The sequence below is a fragment of the Octopus bimaculoides genome, chromosome 24, assembly GCF_046866305.1.
Source record: "Octopus bimaculoides isolate indiv1 chromosome 24, ASM4686630v1, whole genome shotgun sequence".
Lineage (NCBI taxonomy): Eukaryota > Metazoa > Mollusca > Cephalopoda > Octopoda > Octopodidae > Octopus > Octopus bimaculoides.
In genome coordinates this window covers 25,136,142-25,155,552 of record NC_142951.1, presented here as the reverse complement: position 1 = coordinate 25,155,552, position 19,411 = coordinate 25,136,142, and the positions used below count along the sequence as shown (strand labels likewise).

Here is a 19,411-nt window from a genome sequence, read left to right as displayed (position 1 = left end):
CTGTGTGAATGTAATGAAGGTGGAAGGAAGGCGCAAGGGATGGTAGGAAAACTACTGAAGAAAATGGGTTAGTTGGTGAGAAAAAATACAAGAGGTACAAAGTCAGAAGAAAAAAGTCTAAATAGAGAGAAGAAAAAAAATAAATATATATATATATATATATATATATATTGTTTGCGAGTGGTTGTGTGGTAAGTAGCTTGCTTCCCAACAACATAGTTCCAGGTTCAGTCCCACTGTGTGGCACCTTGGGCAAGTGTCTTCTACTATAGCCTCGGGCCGACCAAAGCCTTGTTGTGTTTACGCAATGCAAAACCTGCTCCTACTTGTTTGGATGTAAACTCACTGGGAAGCATCTGACTGAGCGTATAAAATGTTCAGAAGGTAGTCGACACCCGTAGCTAACAGTTGTATACTGTCCTTCTCTTCCAGATTGTGAAAGCTTACCATAACGTTTAATCTAAACACAGTGACATTTTAAGACTTCATTTTTTTTATGGGTGTATATGGATTAAGGAAGGTTGTTTCTTGAAAATAAAAAATTTAAGATTTATAACTGATTGACAAAATGAAGCAAGAGTGTGGTGTCACCAGGGTAACTCTGGTTCACAAGTTGTTAGCCCATGGATATTTGGTATTTCTGTTTGTGAGTTCTAAAAAGCTATAGAGATGTACTTGGAGATGATTGTGTTTATTAGTGCAGGACTAAAACCTGCCAGCATATTGCACTTGGATTGGAGCTAGACTTAGTCACATCAGTGGGCAGTATATAGCAATGTTGGAGAAGGTGATGAGCTTTGGCATTATGCTATCCATCATGGTTAGCATCTTGATTTACCTATCAATGGAATACATGCTCAAGACATTAAGCTAGAGTGGAGACTGTGAGAACAGTGCTTATATATGAACCATGGAAGGGACAAAACATTTGCACGAGAGCCAGAATCATCATCGTTTAAGATTCGTTTTCCATGCCAGCATCAGCTAGATGGTTCAACAGGAATTGGCGAATGAAAAGACAGCACCAAGCTCTGCTGTCTGCTTTGGTATGGTCTCCATGTCAGAATGCCCTTATTATTATTATTATTATTATTATTATTATTATTATTATTATTGCCAACCACTTTACAGAGTGTACTGAATGCTATCTATGTTGACACCACCAGCATTGAGTTCACCAAGTAACTTGCAAGATAAGAGTCCTCAACTGAGGTTGGGAGTAGTATTGAGGGACAGAAAAAGGTGTTTTGCAGTAAACAAGAAACGGGGCTACCTCAGGTTGAGAGTGAGTGGAGAGAGGGAGGGAGGAGAAAGAGAAGATAGTGAAGATGTGACAGGGAGCGGTGGGGTGGATGATTTGACAGGATCTGATGGGTCCAAGGACTGTATTATGCTCCAGTGTCTGCTTTGATATAGTTTCTATGGCTCTTTTACTCTTTTACTTGTTTCAGTCATTTGGTTGCAGCCATGCTGGAGCACCGCCTTTAGTCGAGCAAATCGACCCCAGGACTTATTCTTTGGAAGCCTAGTACTTATTCTATTGGTATCTTTTTGCCGAACCGCTAAGTTACGGGAACATAAACACACCACCATCGGTTGTCAAGCGATGTTGGGGGGAACAAACATAGACACACACACACACACACATTATATATATATATATATATATATATATATATATGTATATATATATATATATATATATATATATATATATATATATATATATATATATATATACGACAGGCTTCTTTCAGTTTGCGTCTACCAAATCCACTCACAAGGCTTTGGTGGGCCCGAGGCTATAGTAGAAGACACTTTCCCAAGGTGCCACGCAGTGGGACTGAACCCGGAACCATGTGGTTGGTAAGCAAGCTACTTACCACACAGCCACTCCTGGATAACCTTCCTAAAATCAACTGCTTTATTGTTTGTACTGGATGTTTAATCTGTCCCACCTCACTAGTCTAATTCAACTGACATGAATTTTATTTGGAGTGAATGTTGAGCTGATATTTTTAGAATATTCATTGGTCATAGTGATATGATAAATTGTTTATAAGGGCTCTGTTGGTTAGAAATGCTTATCTTTAGACCATTTTGACATAAAGAGATGATAAACTGTTTTTCTTCCTTACACATGTGTAAGATATGAGAATAGTTAAAATACCTTTGGTAGCTAAGAAATACAAAAATTCAGTTTAGTTTGTTCATGTGATCATTATTCAGCAAACCATTTTATGAAATTCACTTAAGTGTGTTATATAGGGAAGACATTAAAGGTTTCAAAACAATTATTAACACAAGTAATAGGTGTAGGAGTGGCTGTGTGGTAAGTAGCTTGCTTACCAACCACATGGTTCCGGGTTCATTCCCACTGCGTGGCACCTTGGGCAAGTGTCTTCTACTATAGCCTCGGGCCAACCAAAGCCTTATGAGTGGATTTGGTAGACGGAAACTGAAAGAAGCCCGTCGTATATGTATATATATATATATATATATATATATATATATATATATATATATATATATATATATATATATATATATGTGTGTGTGTGTGTGTGTGTGTGTGTTTGTGTCTGTGTTTGTCCCCCCAACATAGCTCGACAACCGATGCTGGTGTGTTTACGTCCCCGTAACTTAGCGGTTCGGCAAAAGAGACCGATAGAATAAGTACTAGGCTTACAAGGAATAAGTCCTGGAGTCGATTTGCTCGACTGAAGGCGGTGCTCCAGCATGGCCGCAGTCAAATGACTGAAACGAGTAAAAGAGTACAAGTCTTTTCAAATTTGTGCTTCCGTATTTTGATATGCTTATATTTCAAAATGTTATTTATATTTTAATTTAAAATTCCTAAGCTATGTAAACATCCTAAAATTATAGTAAGGTCTGGAAAGAAGCATTTGTGATGCAAATTCTTCAAATTATTGCAAATCCTTCACATCATTGAATCTATATACAAAATCTTCCCCACCGTTCTCTCTCTCTTTTACCCTTCCTCCTTTCTCACTCCCCATCTCTTTCAGTCTCCTTCCTGTTCTCTCTCACATGCACATACACTACTTAAAGAAGAAAATATGAAGGACTAGTTCGTTCCCATTCCTCTTATTTTTTACTCTCTTCTATGCCAAAGTCCTAAAATTTGACTTATCAGATAAAGCATGGAGTGTTAACCCACTACAGTTTGTAAAACATGTTCATAGGAATAGTTTATGACTAACTGAACGATGCTAGTGTCTAATCACAGTAGCCAATAAGTCTAAGTATTTAGTTTTGTGTTATGCTGTATATGTATTTTTATGTGAGTTTGTGATACATGCTATGAACTACTTGGTAGAATGTGGAGGGAATTATTTTGTCTGCTTCCTTGACTGTAAGCTTTTCAATAAAAAAAAATCGAGGTTTTAAATTGCAGTAATATAATAACTGAAGTACTTGTGTTTTATCTTTCACTTATTTCAGTCATTTCAGTGCGGCCATGCTGGGGCACTGCTTTGAAGGTTTTTTGTTGAAAAAAATCAACCTCAATACTTTTTTTAAAAACTGAGGCTCTTTTGCCAAACTGCTAACTTACAGGGATTTAACCACACCAACACCAGTTGTCCAGTGGTCGTGGGGGACAGTCACAGACACAAATACACAAACACACACACACACACACACACACACACACACACATACACACACACACACACACACACACACACACACATGTATGTATACAAGGTGTGGCAAATAAATTGTTGTCTAAATTACGCTAAAATGAAAATAACACTGACATCTCATTTCAACAGATATATTTACCAAAATCCTTGTATTATCGAGGGTGGATGGTTGGATGCTACATTTATATACTTAATATTATCATTTGGTTTATGAAAAGGTTCAACTAATCCAGTATCAACACAGATGGTAGTGTGAAGGAAATTCACTCTATGATAATCTTTTTCTATAGTTATATTGAGTCTTAAATTCTTAAAAAGTCGAAAGAATTGTTTCCTATACCTTTCTACAGGAAGAATAAAACAACATCTCTATATAGATTTCCAGAAAGGAAGACTAGATTAACAAAAGGATATACAGGATGCGGTAAATAAACTGTCGTTTAAATTATGCAAAAATGAAAATAACACTGAGATCTCATTTTAACAGATATATTTACCAAAATTACATAAAAATATCTTGAAATACTAAAGGGTAAATTCATTCAATAAAATTGCCATTGTCTTCAACCATGTCCTCCAGACAGCTTCGGAATCTCCTGCAACTCTTCTGGATAGTCTCCTCGTTTAAGTTGGTGAATGCTGCCATAATCCTTGCCTTGGTGTTACAAGGAATTTTGTTGATCTCTCGCTCAACTGCGCCCCACACATAATAATCAAGGGGGTTGCAGTCTGGGGAGTTAAGTGGCCAAATGTTAGGGGTGATGTGGTTGCAGAAATTTTCTGACAGCCATGACTGGGTTCTCCTGCTTGTGTGGCATGGTACAGAGTCCTGTAGCCAGACATAGGATCTTCCAGCAGCCACCCTCTTGACCCAGAGCAGCACTATCTCCTCTAGGCACTTGACGTAGGCCTCCATGTTGAGCATGAAGCCGTGTGAGAAGATGAATGGAAGCATAATGTCGCCATCACTAGTGATCACTCCAAACACCATGATTTTAACTGGATGTTTGATTTTTATCCCTCTCAGTACATGTTTTGGGGACACAGCAAACACTCAGATTGACACCCAAACACTCTGAAATGTTTGTATTGGAGCTTCCGGTGTGAATGTCAAGCAGTACAGCATGTCATTTTTCAAATTTCTAGCAGAGTGAATTGCGTCATGGTGTTGTTTTTCTCACAGACGGTGCCCAACTGACCCTATTATAATGTGTAGTCAACAAAATCGAAAACAAACAATGCACATGCATAAAATTAAAAGCATAAAATGGTAACAATTTACCAACAAGGGGCATTTTGTTTTTTCTCTGTATGAACATTTATTAGATTTAGTTGTATATAGTTCTGACTTCATTTTCCGACGCTGTTACTGACAGGCTTCTTTCAGTTTCCATCCACTAAATCTACTCACAAGGCTTTGCGTGGCCTGAGATTATAGTAGAAGACACTTCTCTGATGTCCCACACAGTGAGACTGAACCCAGAACAACGTGGTTGGGCAGCAAGATTCTTACCCCACAGCCATGCCAGGGACTTAATATACTAGGTTTAGATATATTGGTGACATCTTTGCAGAATTTTGACAAAAGCTTTCTGCGTTTCAGTGGTTATTTTTATTTTGCTTTTATATTTTCTTTCATTTCTGTGATTGATAGTTGAGTATTGTCTAGCTTGAAATGTAGTTCTTTGTGAGTGAAGAATGGTACATTGTTGGAAAGGAAATATGGTATGAAGTGCTGATTCTAGAACATTTTGGCAGTAACAAAGCAATAGAGTTATTTGGGATCATTCTTATGTACATGGGGGTGTTGCAAAAGTTTTATCGTTTAGTAAAATTTTTAGAATGGTTGTAATGTTTACCCTTTATGTGTCTGTTAAGTGTTTATGCAAGCAGAAAGGATAATCCTGCAGAGTTTTATATAAACTTTTACTATATAAAATAGTATTAAGGTAGCAAGCTGGCTGAAACGTTAGCTTGCTGGGCAAAATGCTTAGTAGCAATTTGTCTGTCTTTAGTTTCTGAGTTCAAATTCTGCCGAGATTGACTTTGCCTTTCATCCTTTTGAGGTTGATAAAATAAGTACTAGTTGAACACTGGGGTGGATGTAATCGATTTACCTCTTCCCTCAAAATTGCTGGCCTTGTGCCAAAATTTTAAACCAATATTAAGTAGTATCCATCATAAAAACTCAGCAGTTATATTCTCTGCTAGCTGGTACACACATATAATATACATATGTTGTTGTTGTTGGCACTCCATCGCTTACGACGTCGAGGGTTCCAGTTGATCAGATCAATGGAACAGCCTGCTCGTGAAATTAATGTGCAAGTGGCTGAGCACCCCACGGACACGTGTACCCTTAACGTAGTTCTCGGGGATATTCAGCATGACCCTTTGAATTACAGGCACAACAGAAACAGGAAGTAAGAGTGAGAGAAAGTTGTGGTGAAAGAGTACAGCAGGGTTCGCCACCATCCCCTGCTGGAGCCTCGTGGAGCTTTAGGTGTTTTCGCTCAATAAACACTCACAACGCCCGGTCTGGGAATCGAAACCACGATCCTATGACCACAAGTCTGCTGCCCTAACCACTGGGCCATTGCGCCTCCACTATACATATGTATATACATATATACACACGTAGAGACAATACTGACAATCTGTTATGCTGGTGATATGATAAAATGCAGCCAGTACATGCTGGTTGACAAGAGGAAAGGCATTCAACCATAAAAGCCATGCTCAAAAATTCATAACATTCACAAAAACAAAATTACCCACCACATTAACAGGACTAACACTTAACATTAATGCTCCATGTTGTTGTGAGGCAGCTATGTGACTGTCATCAAATAGTTCCACCAACTCTCTTCATCTCAGCTGCAGAAGACATCAAGAAGCCTGCTCACACCCAGTTAAAACTTTTCTCTTTCTTTAGGACTGCTACCATTAACGAGGTATGATGAAAAATAAATTTGGAAAACTTATAGAGATGAAAATGTTGCAGCAAGACGGAGGGAGAACCCAACGAGATCCAGCCTTTGCAGACAGTGAACAGAAATGATTCTAGGTGGATAGCAGAATGAATTGGATGGAAAAGTCCTGTCTTTTATGAAGAACTTCTTAGTGAAAATGTAAACCAGATTATCAGTATCCTAACTTTGTTTACATAACAAGACTAACAGCCAGGCATCTCGTTGTCTTTTTACATCTGCCTTTCAAGCTGGCATGGCTTAGACAGAGTGTCTTGGTCCAAGTCAGTTCTTATTCAAAGTAACTGCCTTCATAGATGGATTGGAGGATCATGTCTCAGTAGTATGCTTCATTTTGCCTTTGGGGGTCAATAAATTCAGTACCAGTTGTGTACTGGGGTCGGTCTAATCAACTGGCCCCCTCCCCAAAAATTTCGGGCCTTCTGCCTAGAGTAGAAAAGAATAGTTATTATTTGTTTTGATTTTTGTACTGGACTAACTTCATCAAAATCTAAATGTTTCTAAATGTTTGTAGATATGTGTAGTTTTAGTTAATATGAAATGAAGAAATAGTTTTTAAGGCAATGTGTTTCACATTTTTTTGTATTTATTTCAAACTAGGACAAAATAGTATTTCTTCTCAGTTGAAACAATGCTCAATGTGGAAGCAAAACAGAATAACCAAACCTTATTAACAAGACTAACACTTCAAACATTAATTAACACTTCATTTACATTTGAATAGTAAAAGATTGTTGTTCATAATGTATAAACAATATTTCTGAATAATATTCATATGCATTCCTTTGGCTGTATTATTTATTGATTGTTTTTTTAATGGTGAAAGGAAGAGTTTATATCAAGGTAATACTTTCTGAGTATTGTTTGGTGTATTTAAACTGAGAGCCAAGACAATAATAACAGCAGCAGCAGTGGTATCATAGAAAATGAAAGGTGTTTTGTGAGAGATTTACTGATTAGTTGACTAACTTTCTTCTAAAATGAGTTTGAGATACTGGGGATTGAAAGAAACACACTACAACAATAGAGCATGCTACCAAATGGAATTTGGAATTTTTATAACTTACTGTTATAATTAAAGCTGCTAAAAACAAGAATAATTTTTTTAAATGTTAAAAACAAATGCAATTAATCAATAGTTTATAGATTATAAGAGACTTTTATTCATAAAGACAAGTTGCAGGCATTGCTGTGTGTTTAGTTCACTTTGCTATTACATGATTTAGAATTCAACCTAACAACACAGACACTTCAGCAAATGTCCTTTATCATAACCAAAAAGTGACCAACGTTTTGTGAGTAAAATTTGGTAATCAGAAAGTGTGTTCTTAAATTTGTTTCTTGGTTTAGCACCACTTCTTAACCTTAGAGTGCCTTTAATGGAGTCTGTTGGGCCAGGTATCCAGTTTTAGGAAATTTTCCTACTACCAGTATCAGATGCCCTGGAAAGAGTTATTGGTGCTGCCTGCCTTCTCTAAACCATAAAAGGACTGAATAAAGAGAATATTTTGTAAAAGATAAATGCACTCAATTATGGTGAATAAGATTCTGTCAGGACCTTTTAATGTATTATTAAAAAGAAAGAATATTTTTAAAGAATTTTGTAAATGGAAGAGGGATGATTATATCAGATCTACAGAGAATTAAGAGAAAGATTTCTTATGGCCGTTGAATTATAGGTAAGCTTTACTAAAGCTTTAGACTCTAGTATTTGGGCCATTACTGACAAAGTGCTTCTCAGCTTCAGTGAAAAGCAGTTTAGTTTCAAAATTACAAAATATATTTGAGTCTGTTTTACACATTATGACTAAAGCTATATAAGATATGAAATGAACGAAAACATTGAATTTTATTTTCTTTAATTTGAATTCAACTTTTGTTTAACTGTTTTTGTTTTCTTATTCTTCCAGATGTGCTTTCTCTTAGGTTTGGAAATGTTACCAATTTCTTTGGTCGTAGTAACCTTCCTGACATTTATTACTACCTATGTAATTTCTGTTTCAAATGGCCATGTAACACCATATTTACCATACATCAGGTAAATTGTTATTATTACTACTACTACTAATCCTATTACTACTACTACTACTACTACTACCATTGTTGAGTGAGAGAAAGCAGTGCATGCCATCAAAGTGACACTGGGGTACAAATATACGAAGTCCAATATACCTGTCATGACTCAGATCTGATAAGAGTACACCAGGCACGTGCATCACAACAACCACGTGTGCGTGACATGAGGATCTCATATCAAGATAAACAGCACATGACCTTGCAGGTTGGGCTCTGTTAGAATTTTCTTAGGTTGAGTAGTCCATCCTGCTCAAAAGGTCCCTGAATAAGGGTTGTTTAAGGATGACCTTGCAAGTGGGGCCCAGTTAGAATTTTCTTCAAGTTGAGTAGCCTGTCCCACTCAAAATGTCCTTGAATGAAACACCCATGTTTCCAGAGGTGAATTGTTCAAACCCCAAAGAATTCCTCTCAGCATATGGTTATGATACTCCCCCACTACTCCTGCTTGAAATCAGAGATGCACATATTGTCAGCTATTAAGGGACATGCTCAATTGGTTAAGGTCAAGCATCTGACAAGCAAATCCGTGGTATTGAGTAGATTATTTGCTGCAGCCCATCTTTTTTACTAAAACAAAACTATTGTTATTATCATTACTACTACTATTACTACTACTGCCATCATTATTAAGGTGACATGCTGGCAGAATCGTTGCCATTCCAGAACCATATCCAGAAGGAAGCCATCCTAATGATTGATTGTTTCAAGGTTAGCAATTTTTGTGGGAGGGGACTGGTGATTACATTAACTTTGGTACTTGACTGGTACTTTATTTTCCAGCATCTGGAAAGATAAAGGGCAAAGTTAACCTTGGCAAGATTTGAACTCAGAATGTAAAACAAAATGGGAACACAGGATTTCTTTATTTATATTTTGAATTTGTGTGTTTCTGCGGTTGTTTTCATTTTACGTTTTGAACCTGAAGAAGACAGATAGCCTGTAAAATATCATTCAAACCGTTAAAGAAACAATCTATTGCAAATCGCATCATGCTCTTCTTATTGTCTATTTACCTTCATGAAGAATTACATCAATCTTTATAAAATATTTTTGGTTTGACTTAGATTTGGTCTTATTCCTGGTAGGATTTGTGTGGATAGCAGGTTACTACCTGTGACCTTTGATATCCACAAGTTTTCAGTTGTCTTTCAAGTGCTTAGAACCTTCCTGATAATCCTTGCTGTCCCCAAGAGACAGCTATTATTATTATTATTATTATTATTATTATTGGTTTGGCTCAGGTTCGGTCTTATTCCTGGTAGGAATTATGTAGATAGCGTGTTACTATCTGTAGCCTTAGGTATCCACAAGTTTTCAACAGTCTTTCAAGTGCTTAGAACCCTCCTGATTATCCTTGCTGTCCCTAAGAGAGAAACTTTTTGTAGGAGCTCTACTGGGCATTTTATTCCAACCGCCTTCAGCTATTTGTCTATATCTTTGCTTACTATTCCCAACGCACCAATTATTAAAGACACGACCTTGACAGTTCTCATACTCCAAATTCTTCCTATTTCAAATTTTAAAGGATTGTATTTTCTTTGTTTTGTTTTGTCCTCTTTCTTCTTGGTCCTGGAATCAAATGGACATGATGGGTCAATTAGTAAGCAGCTTCAGCTTTGACTGTAATAATTTTCTCACTCTTCTTGTGTACTTCCTACTGGTAATTTGTTTCATTCATTCATTTTTTAAATTTTGTCTGCTTTCAGTATTCCCAAGTGCTTACACCACTGTCCCTCCTCAACCACTCTCATTATTTGCCGCCCATTTGACATTTCAATTCTCTGGCTTCTTTCAAATCTTCCTCATTTCATTTTCAAAATAGTGCACTTTTTTTAATCCAAAATTCTATACCTATGTCATTTGAGAAAATGCGGACAGTATGTACAAGACTTTCAAGCTGTTTGTCATTTTCTGCATAAACCTTTTTATCATCCATGAAAAGGAGATGATTTATCTGACCATTTCCTTTTCCCAAATTCATCATCATCATCATCGTCGTTTAACGTCCGCTTTCCATGCTAGCATGGGTTGAATGATTTGACTGAGGACTGGTGAAACCAGATGGCTGCACCAGGCTCTAATCTGATTTGGCAGAGTTTCTACAGCTGGATGCCCTTCCTAACGCCAACCACTCCGAGAGTGTAGTAGGTGCTTTTACATGCCACCGGCACGAAGGCCAGTCAGGCGGTACTGGCAACGGCCATGCTCAAAATGGTGTATTTTACGTGCCACATTCACAGGAGCCAGTTCGGCAGCACTGGCAACTATTGTATACTATTTTAACTTTTTGGTGTATCATAGTGAATGGCATCATGGCCAATACGAATAGTAATAAAGATAAGTTATCACCTTGGAATATTCCATGTCTGATGTTGACTTTTCTGAGTTTTTGTTTTCCTCTGATCAATTCAGTATTCCAATGTTTCATACTTTCATTAAGCATTTTTTCCATGTTTATTATTATTATTATTATTATTATTATTATTATGGCCGCCATACTGTGAAGTCACAGTAACTTGAAGCTCCATAAGTTGAAATAGTGTTTATAATATTTGGTGAAATTCAGTTTATAATATTTGGTAAAGCCCTCATCAACTTTTTCGAGTTTCACTTGAAAAGGAAAGTGAGGATCGTGAGGGAGGTGCTGTCCTCGAGTGAATTTATCAAAAAATGGTGAAAATTGCAAAAATGGCATGAGTGAATGATACCACTCTTAGTGTAGACCTGTGAGTCAGAGGAAAGGAGTTAGAGAGGGCACTCATCCTTCGTATTCAGAGTGATCTTGGATCAAGTTGAGTAGCCTGTCCCCCCAACATCGCTTGACAACCAATGCTTGAGTATCTCTAGAGGTCTTCCTTTATCAGGACCCCATCACTATCACTTTTTCTTTCTTTTCTTCTAGTGCCCTATATTATGCATACTTCCCTTCTTCTAATGTATTCTGTGTATACTTTTCATTTTTTTTTTTAATCATTCCATCATATGTAAACCCCATACATTTTATGTCTGTCTTTGTATTTTCCCCACTCATCCTTCACCCTGGGGGAAAATAAAAAGAAACCGCTATTATTATTATTATTATTATTATTATTATTATTATTATTCTAAGGCACTGAGCTAGCAGAACTCTTGCTGCATGTCTTCTAGCTTTGTGTTCTGAGTTCAAATTCCACCACAGTTCAACACAATATTAGGTAAGAAGAATAAATAGGCACGGGAGTGGCTGTGTGGTAAGTAGCTTGCTTACGAACCACATGGTTCCGGATTCAGTCCCACTGCGTGGCACCTTGGGCAAGTGTCTTCTACTATAGCATCGGGCCCACCAAAGCCTTGTGAGTCGATTTGGTAGACGGAAACTGAAAGAAGCCCGTCGTATATATGTATGTATATATATATGTGTGTGTGTGTATATGTTTGTGTGTCTGTGTTTGTCCCCCCAACATCGCTTGACAACCAATGCTGGTGTGTTTACGTCCCTGTAACTTAGCGGTTTGGCAAAACAGACCGATAGAATAAGTACTAGGCTTCCAAAGAATAAGTCCTAGGGTCAATTTGCTCGACTAAAGGCGGTGCTCCGGCATGGCCGCAGTCAAATGACTGAAACAAGTAAAAGAGTAAAAGAGTCATTTTGAAACTTATGTGTTTTACCCTATTTCAAACTCGTCATCATCATCATCAACATAACAGCAACATCCACTTTTCTGTGTTCACATGGATTGGATGGAATTTGTTGAAGGTTGGTTTTTGCCTGTTATCATTTCAGTGCCATTAAATAAGTACCATTTGAGCACTGTAACTAACTAAGCCCCTCCTCCAAAATTTCAGCCCTGTGCCTATAGTCATCATCATCATCATCATGATCGTTTAACGTCCGCTTTCCATGCTAGCATGGTTTGGATGATTTGACTGAGGACTGGTGAAACCAGATTGCTACACCAGGCTCCAATCTGATCTGGCAGAGTTTCTACAGCTGGATGCCCTTCCTCACGCCAACCACTCCGAGAGTGTAGTGGGTGCTTTTACATGTCACCCACACGAAGGCCAATCAGGTGGGTACTGGCAATGGCCACGCTCAAAATGGTGTATTTTTACGTGCCACCTGCACAGGAGCTAGTCCAGCGGCACTGGCAACGATCGGCCCTGGCCAGTCAAAAGAATTATTATTATTATTATTTCTATTCTGCTCCTCTTAACTCCCACTTTTTCTGCACTGTCATTCATCTCCTTTCCTCTTTCTTCTCTACCAAATTATGTATCGTTGTTCACCCCTCAGTCCTACCTAACTTTCACAGTTGTCACCTCCTTTTCTTCCTATCTTTCCTTCCTTCCTTATTTATCATCCGATCATTATATTCACCCTGTCATCCATTTCCCTATCTCTCACCATCTCTCGCCTTCCCATACACTCTACTCACCCACACTCCCTGACTGGTGTCCGCATTCACCTTTACTTACTTCATATCTTGAGTATCAGCCATGACATCTTATCACCACTATTTTTTATCTCTTTCCAACAACTCCTAGTCTCTCTTCTACAATATCAGTAGCTGTATAGCCCTGTCCTGTCCTGGCCTTTTCTCTCACATTTTAACCCCTCATCTTAGGGCATAAAGCTACTTCCCTTTCTATTGTAGTCCCACTTGGTAAAAAGGGATCCCAGACTTGCAGGCTGCATAGCAACCTCACTAATGCTGGTGGCATGGAAAATGCCCCCAGTATACATACAGTGGTTGACATTAGGGAGGATATCCAGCTCTAGACAGCATGCCAAAGCAAACATAGAAGCACAATGCAGTCTTCGAATCCATTGGATCCTGTCAAACTATCCAACCTATTCCAGCATAGAACATAGACGTTAAATGATGATATAACACACACACACACTTATATATACATATATATGCACATGTTTATACACACCTCACACAGATACACACACACACTTATATATACATATATATGCATGTCTGTACACACCTCACACAAATACACACACATACACACACACACTTCTATATATACATATATATACACATGTCTATACACACCTCACACAAATACACACACACAGACATTCACACACATACACATACACACACTTATATATGCACATGTTTATACACACCTCACACAAATACACACACACACACACACACACACTTATATATACATATATATGCACACGTCTATACACACCTCGCACAAATTCACATCAGGCTTTCATACAGTTTCTCTCTATCAAATTATATTCACACGGCAACTGATTAACATAAGGCTACAGTAGGAGTCAAGTTGCCCAAAGGGGCCACTGTGTTGAACTGTGGTTAAGTACATGATTGTGATATAAGCTTCTTAACTTCATATGCCTGCACCCGTTAAGTGATAAGCATAAGTATATGCTTAATGATTATGTTTATTTGAAATGCTTAATCATTCATAGTTCAGCTGATTAAAAATAAAACATGTCTTTGATTTGCGTTAAAGCTAATTTTCCAAAATATTAATGTTGAAATGTTATATTTTTCAGTGACACTGGTGCTAAAAGTCCTGAAAGTTGTATATTTGGTCAATTATTAACTGTATCAACAATAATAGGTAAGCAAAAAAACCAGATATTTTGAAACTTATCCTTTTTATCCTATTTCAAACTCATCATCATCATCATCATAACAACATCTACTTTTCTGTGTTCACATCGATTGGATGGAATTTGTTGAAGCAGATTTTTTATGGCCATATTCATTTCCTGTCTTGTCCACCCACCACCTGCTTCCAAGTAAGGTAATATTTCCTGATGCCCAGTCATGTTTTCTCGAAAGATTGGAAACAAAGGACACCGCTTGCAGGATGGCGACATTCATTTACTAGTATCATGTGATGTTAAGGAGCAAGGAGACAGTAACACACACACACACATAATTAATGTAGGCAGCTGAAAGCAATGTGCACCAAAAAGGAAACCTATAGCTGTCATTAAATATGACTAAAGGTGTCAGAAGTACCAACATTGCTAGAAATAAGAGCTAAACGTTCTAATGCTGCAGTCAACACACATAATTGTATACATACATGCTGACAGGGACCGTAATCACCTGAAAAGCAGCAGTTGAGATATTCCCAGACTGGTTGGTCAGTTTTGGCTTTCCCTGAGGCCTCTTCAGTGGGATCCACCTGACTCAGCTGTTCTTGGATGAAGATCACTTCCAGCATATATATAAATGAGAGAGTGGGGAGGACTGAAAGAGAGGTGGGGACAGAGAGAGACAGATAAAATAGGCTTCTTTCAGTTTCCATTGACCAAATCCACTCCAATGCCATTACACTGAAAACATTTTATGTGTATATATATATATATATATATATATATATATATATATATATATATATATGTAAGTATGTGAGAATACATATATATCATCATCATCATCATCATCATTTAACGTCCGCTTTCCATGCTAGCATGGGTTGGATGATTTGACTGAGGACTGGCGAACCAGATGGCTACACCAGGCTCCAATCTGATTTAGCAGAGTTTCTACAGCTGGATGCCCTTCCTAACGTCAACCCTCCGAGAGTGTAGTGGGTGCTTTTACGTGCCACCGGCACGAAAGCCAGTCAGGCGGTACTGGCAACGGCCATGCTTAAAATGGTGTATTTTATGTGCCACCTGCACAGGAGCCAGTCCAGCGGCACTGGCAACGATCTCGCTCAAATGTCTTTACACGTGCCATCAGCACAAGTGCCAGTAAGGCGACGCTGGGCACAGGTGCCATCACAGTTTTGCTTTCGCTTGCCCCAGCAGGTCTTCACAAGCCGAGTTTCGTGTCCAATGAAGGAGATGACGTTGGCATGGGTGCCAGTCGTCGAATTTAGTTTGATCTTGTAATTGAATACTAGGTATGAGTGTGGGTTAAACAAATTTACCCAGAATTTATAAGGCAAATAAGAAATGGAGAGGATAATCAATCGACAGATATCAGCCTGTAGACATTCATTTATATCTATTAATTGATTTACAATCATATGTATAAGTAATCAAAATAAATCAATGAACATGTAAATAAATAGATAAATAAAAATAAACAAATAAATAAGAATAAATAAGTGAAAAAATATGACCTTGATATCTTGAAGCATATTGTATTTCAGGATGGTCTTTGTGCTGATAGTAAAAAACGTGCACTTCGGCATGTTTTTTTAATGGTTTAATGACTCTCCCAATATAACAAATATAAAGATATATATATATATATATATATATATATCTGTAATATAATATGTGACAATTATTGGGTTGCATTTTTGTTTGTCTTAATAACTGACGAGATGCCGGAGCAGATTTCTGCCCCAACATCTGAAACGTTGACTTACATTATGGTAACTGAATAATTGTCACATATTATATTACAGATAAATTCCTCTATTTACATAATATCGAGGTCTCATTTATTCTTTTGTTGTCATACCATTACTATTAATATGTGTGTGTGTGTATGTATATATGTATGTGTATATATATATATTATGGTAACCGAATAATTGTCACATATATTACAGATAAATTACTCTATTTACATAATGTTTACATAATTTTGAGGTCTCATTCATTCTTTTGTTGTCATACTATTACTATTAATATATGTGCGTGTGTATGTGTATATATGTATGTATATATATGAACAAGTTTGTTGTGTTATTTAACAAAAACTTTAGCCTTTAAGGTTTTTTTATGAAATGTAAAGTTACTTATCAATTTGTCCTTAAAATATAATTTTTTTCCTGAAACACCATGGACAATTTTCGAGGTTTCATTTTATTTAGGTCTCCCGATTTTTTTCTACGTATCTGTGTTAATTATTGAGATGTTGCTGCCTGTAATTGTAACTTTATTTTTGTGTTATTAATTTTTACATACACAAATTTACTTTGAGGCTCGTTCATATTTTTTGTCTCCAGTAATCTGTTTACATGATTTTTTCTGTTGAACAGTTTTCTAGCTTCTGTCCTACATTGCAACTTTTTATGGCTTATTTTACCATACTTGTGGCATTTTATATTTTTAAACGGACAGTTATTTTTAAAATGTAGACAACCGATGCTGGTGTGTTTACGTCCCCATAACTTAGCAGTTTGGCAAAAGAGACCAATAGAATAAGTACTAAGCTTACAAAGAATAAGCCCTGGGGTCGGTTTGCTCGACTAAAGGCGGTGCTCCAGCATGGCCACAGTCAAATGACTGAAACAAGTAAAAGAGTAACAGCAAAAAATTTCATAGCAATCTTTGTTGAAACATGTGAACTGTTGATTGGGTTGTACCAGTGGACATCATGATTCCTATATTTCTTGTTTGGTTTATTTGTTCTAGTGTGTTGTACAAGGTTGGGACAATCTATTGTGTTATGAGCAGTAGAACTATTGTGCTTTGTGTGTCTATGAGTTTTGGTTAGTAGCTTATTGTCTTGACCAATTCTTTCTGGCCTGTATTCTTAATCTGAGTCAGTTCCCAAACTGTAATGTTGTTAAGGTGTAAAAGCTGTATTGTTATTGGAGGAAATGGCAGGGTTATGTAAACCTGTGTCTTGTATATATTCTTTTCTACTCTAGGCACAAGGCCTGAAATTTTGGGGGAGGGGGGGGCAGTCGATTAGATCGACTCCAGTATGCAACTGGTACTTAATTTATCGACCCCCTAAAGGATGAAAGGCAAAGTCAACCTTGGCAGAATTTCAACTCGGATCATAAAGCCAGACAAAATGCTGCTAAGCATTTTGTCTGGCGTGCTAACATTTCTGCTAGCTTTCCACCTTCTGTGTCTTGTATATATTGTATATATTATAATACTGCTAAAGCAGTTATATTTATATGATATTTATAGTTTTAGTCTGGCTTAGGCACTGTCTGCCTTGCCTTTCCAGACATGTCTCTGCTTTAAAGGTTATAACTTATATAGCATTTGAAATTTAGCATGCACCACTTTACAAATTGTGAAAGTAACACAGAATTGGTGTCTAAAATAAGGACAAACTTTATGATGACCACAGGTGGTTGTGTTAGGCATAAGGATATTAGTGGATATCAATGTGCAGTATTTAACTCCTTAGCATTTAATCTGCCATATCTGGCCCAAATATTCTTCCTGTTTTATGTTAAAACTGACCAGATTCAGCTTCTTGTATCCATCCCACGATATCATTCTAAGAATATACAAACACACCATTAAAATCTTGAAACAGCAAGATAATGCATGATTCAATAAAAACAATGTTAATAAAGAAGCAATATATTTGACAAAGAAATCTGAATGCTAATGGGTTAAAGTGAAAATGAAATGGAGGTTTGTGACCACATCTATAATGAACTGGCTGACACTAAACTTTAAGAAGGACATCAGAAGATCAGTATTATAATAAGTGCATGTGATTTGAAAATATTTTTTATTAGTGGATAATCTAGAAATTCTTGTAGAAATATTCTTAACTAATCCTTGTATTATCGAGGGTGGATGGTTGGATGCTACATTTATATACTTAATATTATCATTTGGTTTATGAAAAGGTTCAACTAATCCAGTATCAACACAGATGGTAGTGTGAAGGAAATTCACTCTATGATAATCTTTTTCTATAGTTATATTGAGTCTTAAATTCTTAAAAAGTCGAAAGAATTGTTTCCTATACCTTTCTACAGGAAGAATAAAACAACATCTCTATATAGATTTCCAGAAAGGAAGACTAGATTAACAAAAGGATATACAGGATGCGGTAAATAAACTGTCGTTTAAATTATGCAAAAATGAAAATAACACTGAGATCTCATTTTAACAGATATATTTACCAAAATTACATAAAAATATCTTGAAATACTAAAGAGTAAATTTATTCAATTAAATCACAATTGGCTTCAACCACAGCCTCCAGACAACTTCGGAATCGCCTGCAACTCTTCTGGATGGTCTCCTTGTTTAAGTTGGTGAATGCTGCCATAATTCTTGCCTTCAGTTCATATTTGGTGTTACAAAGAGTTTTGTTGGTCTCTCACTCAACTACTCCCCACACATAATAATCAAGGGGGTTGCAGTTTGGGGAGTTAGGTGACCAGATGTTAGGGGTGATGTGGTTGCAGAAATTGTGTGACAGCCATAATTGGGTTCTCCTGCTTGTGTGGCATGGTGCAGAGTCCTGTTGCCAGACATAGGGTCTTCCAGCAGCCATCCTCTTGACCCAAGGCAGTACTACCTCCTCCAGGCACTTAATGTAGGCCTCCATGTTGAGTGTGAGGCCACATGGGAAGATGAATGGAGGCATAATGTCACCATCACTACTGGTCACTCCAAACATCATGATGTTGACTGGATGTTTGATTTTTATCACTCTTGGTACATGTTTTGAGAACAAAGTAAACACTCAGATTGACACCCAAAGACGCTGAAATGTTCATATTGGAACTTTTGGCATGAATGCCAAACAGTACAGCATGTCATTTCCAAATTTCTAGCGGAGTGAATTGCATCATGGTGCTGTTTTTCTCACAGATGGTACCCAGCTGACTCTACTATACTGTGTAGTTGACAAAATCAAAAACAAACAATGCACATGCTCGAAATATAAAATGGCAACAATTTACCCGCCATACCAGTATATTCTAACCAAGTCTGTGACTTGTGGAGATTTAGATGAT

The 19,411-nt window shown here is 37.1% G+C and overlaps 1 protein-coding gene across 3 annotated transcripts in view; it reads left to right on the top strand.

Annotated features, from left to right (window-relative positions):
• LOC106881605 (DNA damage-regulated autophagy modulator protein 2) overlaps window positions 1-19,411 on the top strand; it is a 37,987-nt gene that overhangs the window by 6,026 nt on the left and 12,550 nt on the right. For 2 of the 3 annotated variants that reach the window (XM_089341542.1, XM_089341541.1), the window contains exons 2-3: window positions 8,569-8,696; window positions 14,262-14,329. In XM_089341542.1, coding sequence (XP_089197668.1) covers window positions 8,569-8,696; window positions 14,262-14,329 — 196 coding nt within the window. Of the gene's footprint in view, window positions 1-6,603; window positions 6,800-8,568; window positions 8,697-14,261; window positions 14,330-19,411 lie in introns of all 3 variants that reach the window. The other variant, XM_089341543.1, reaches the window with a different exon arrangement.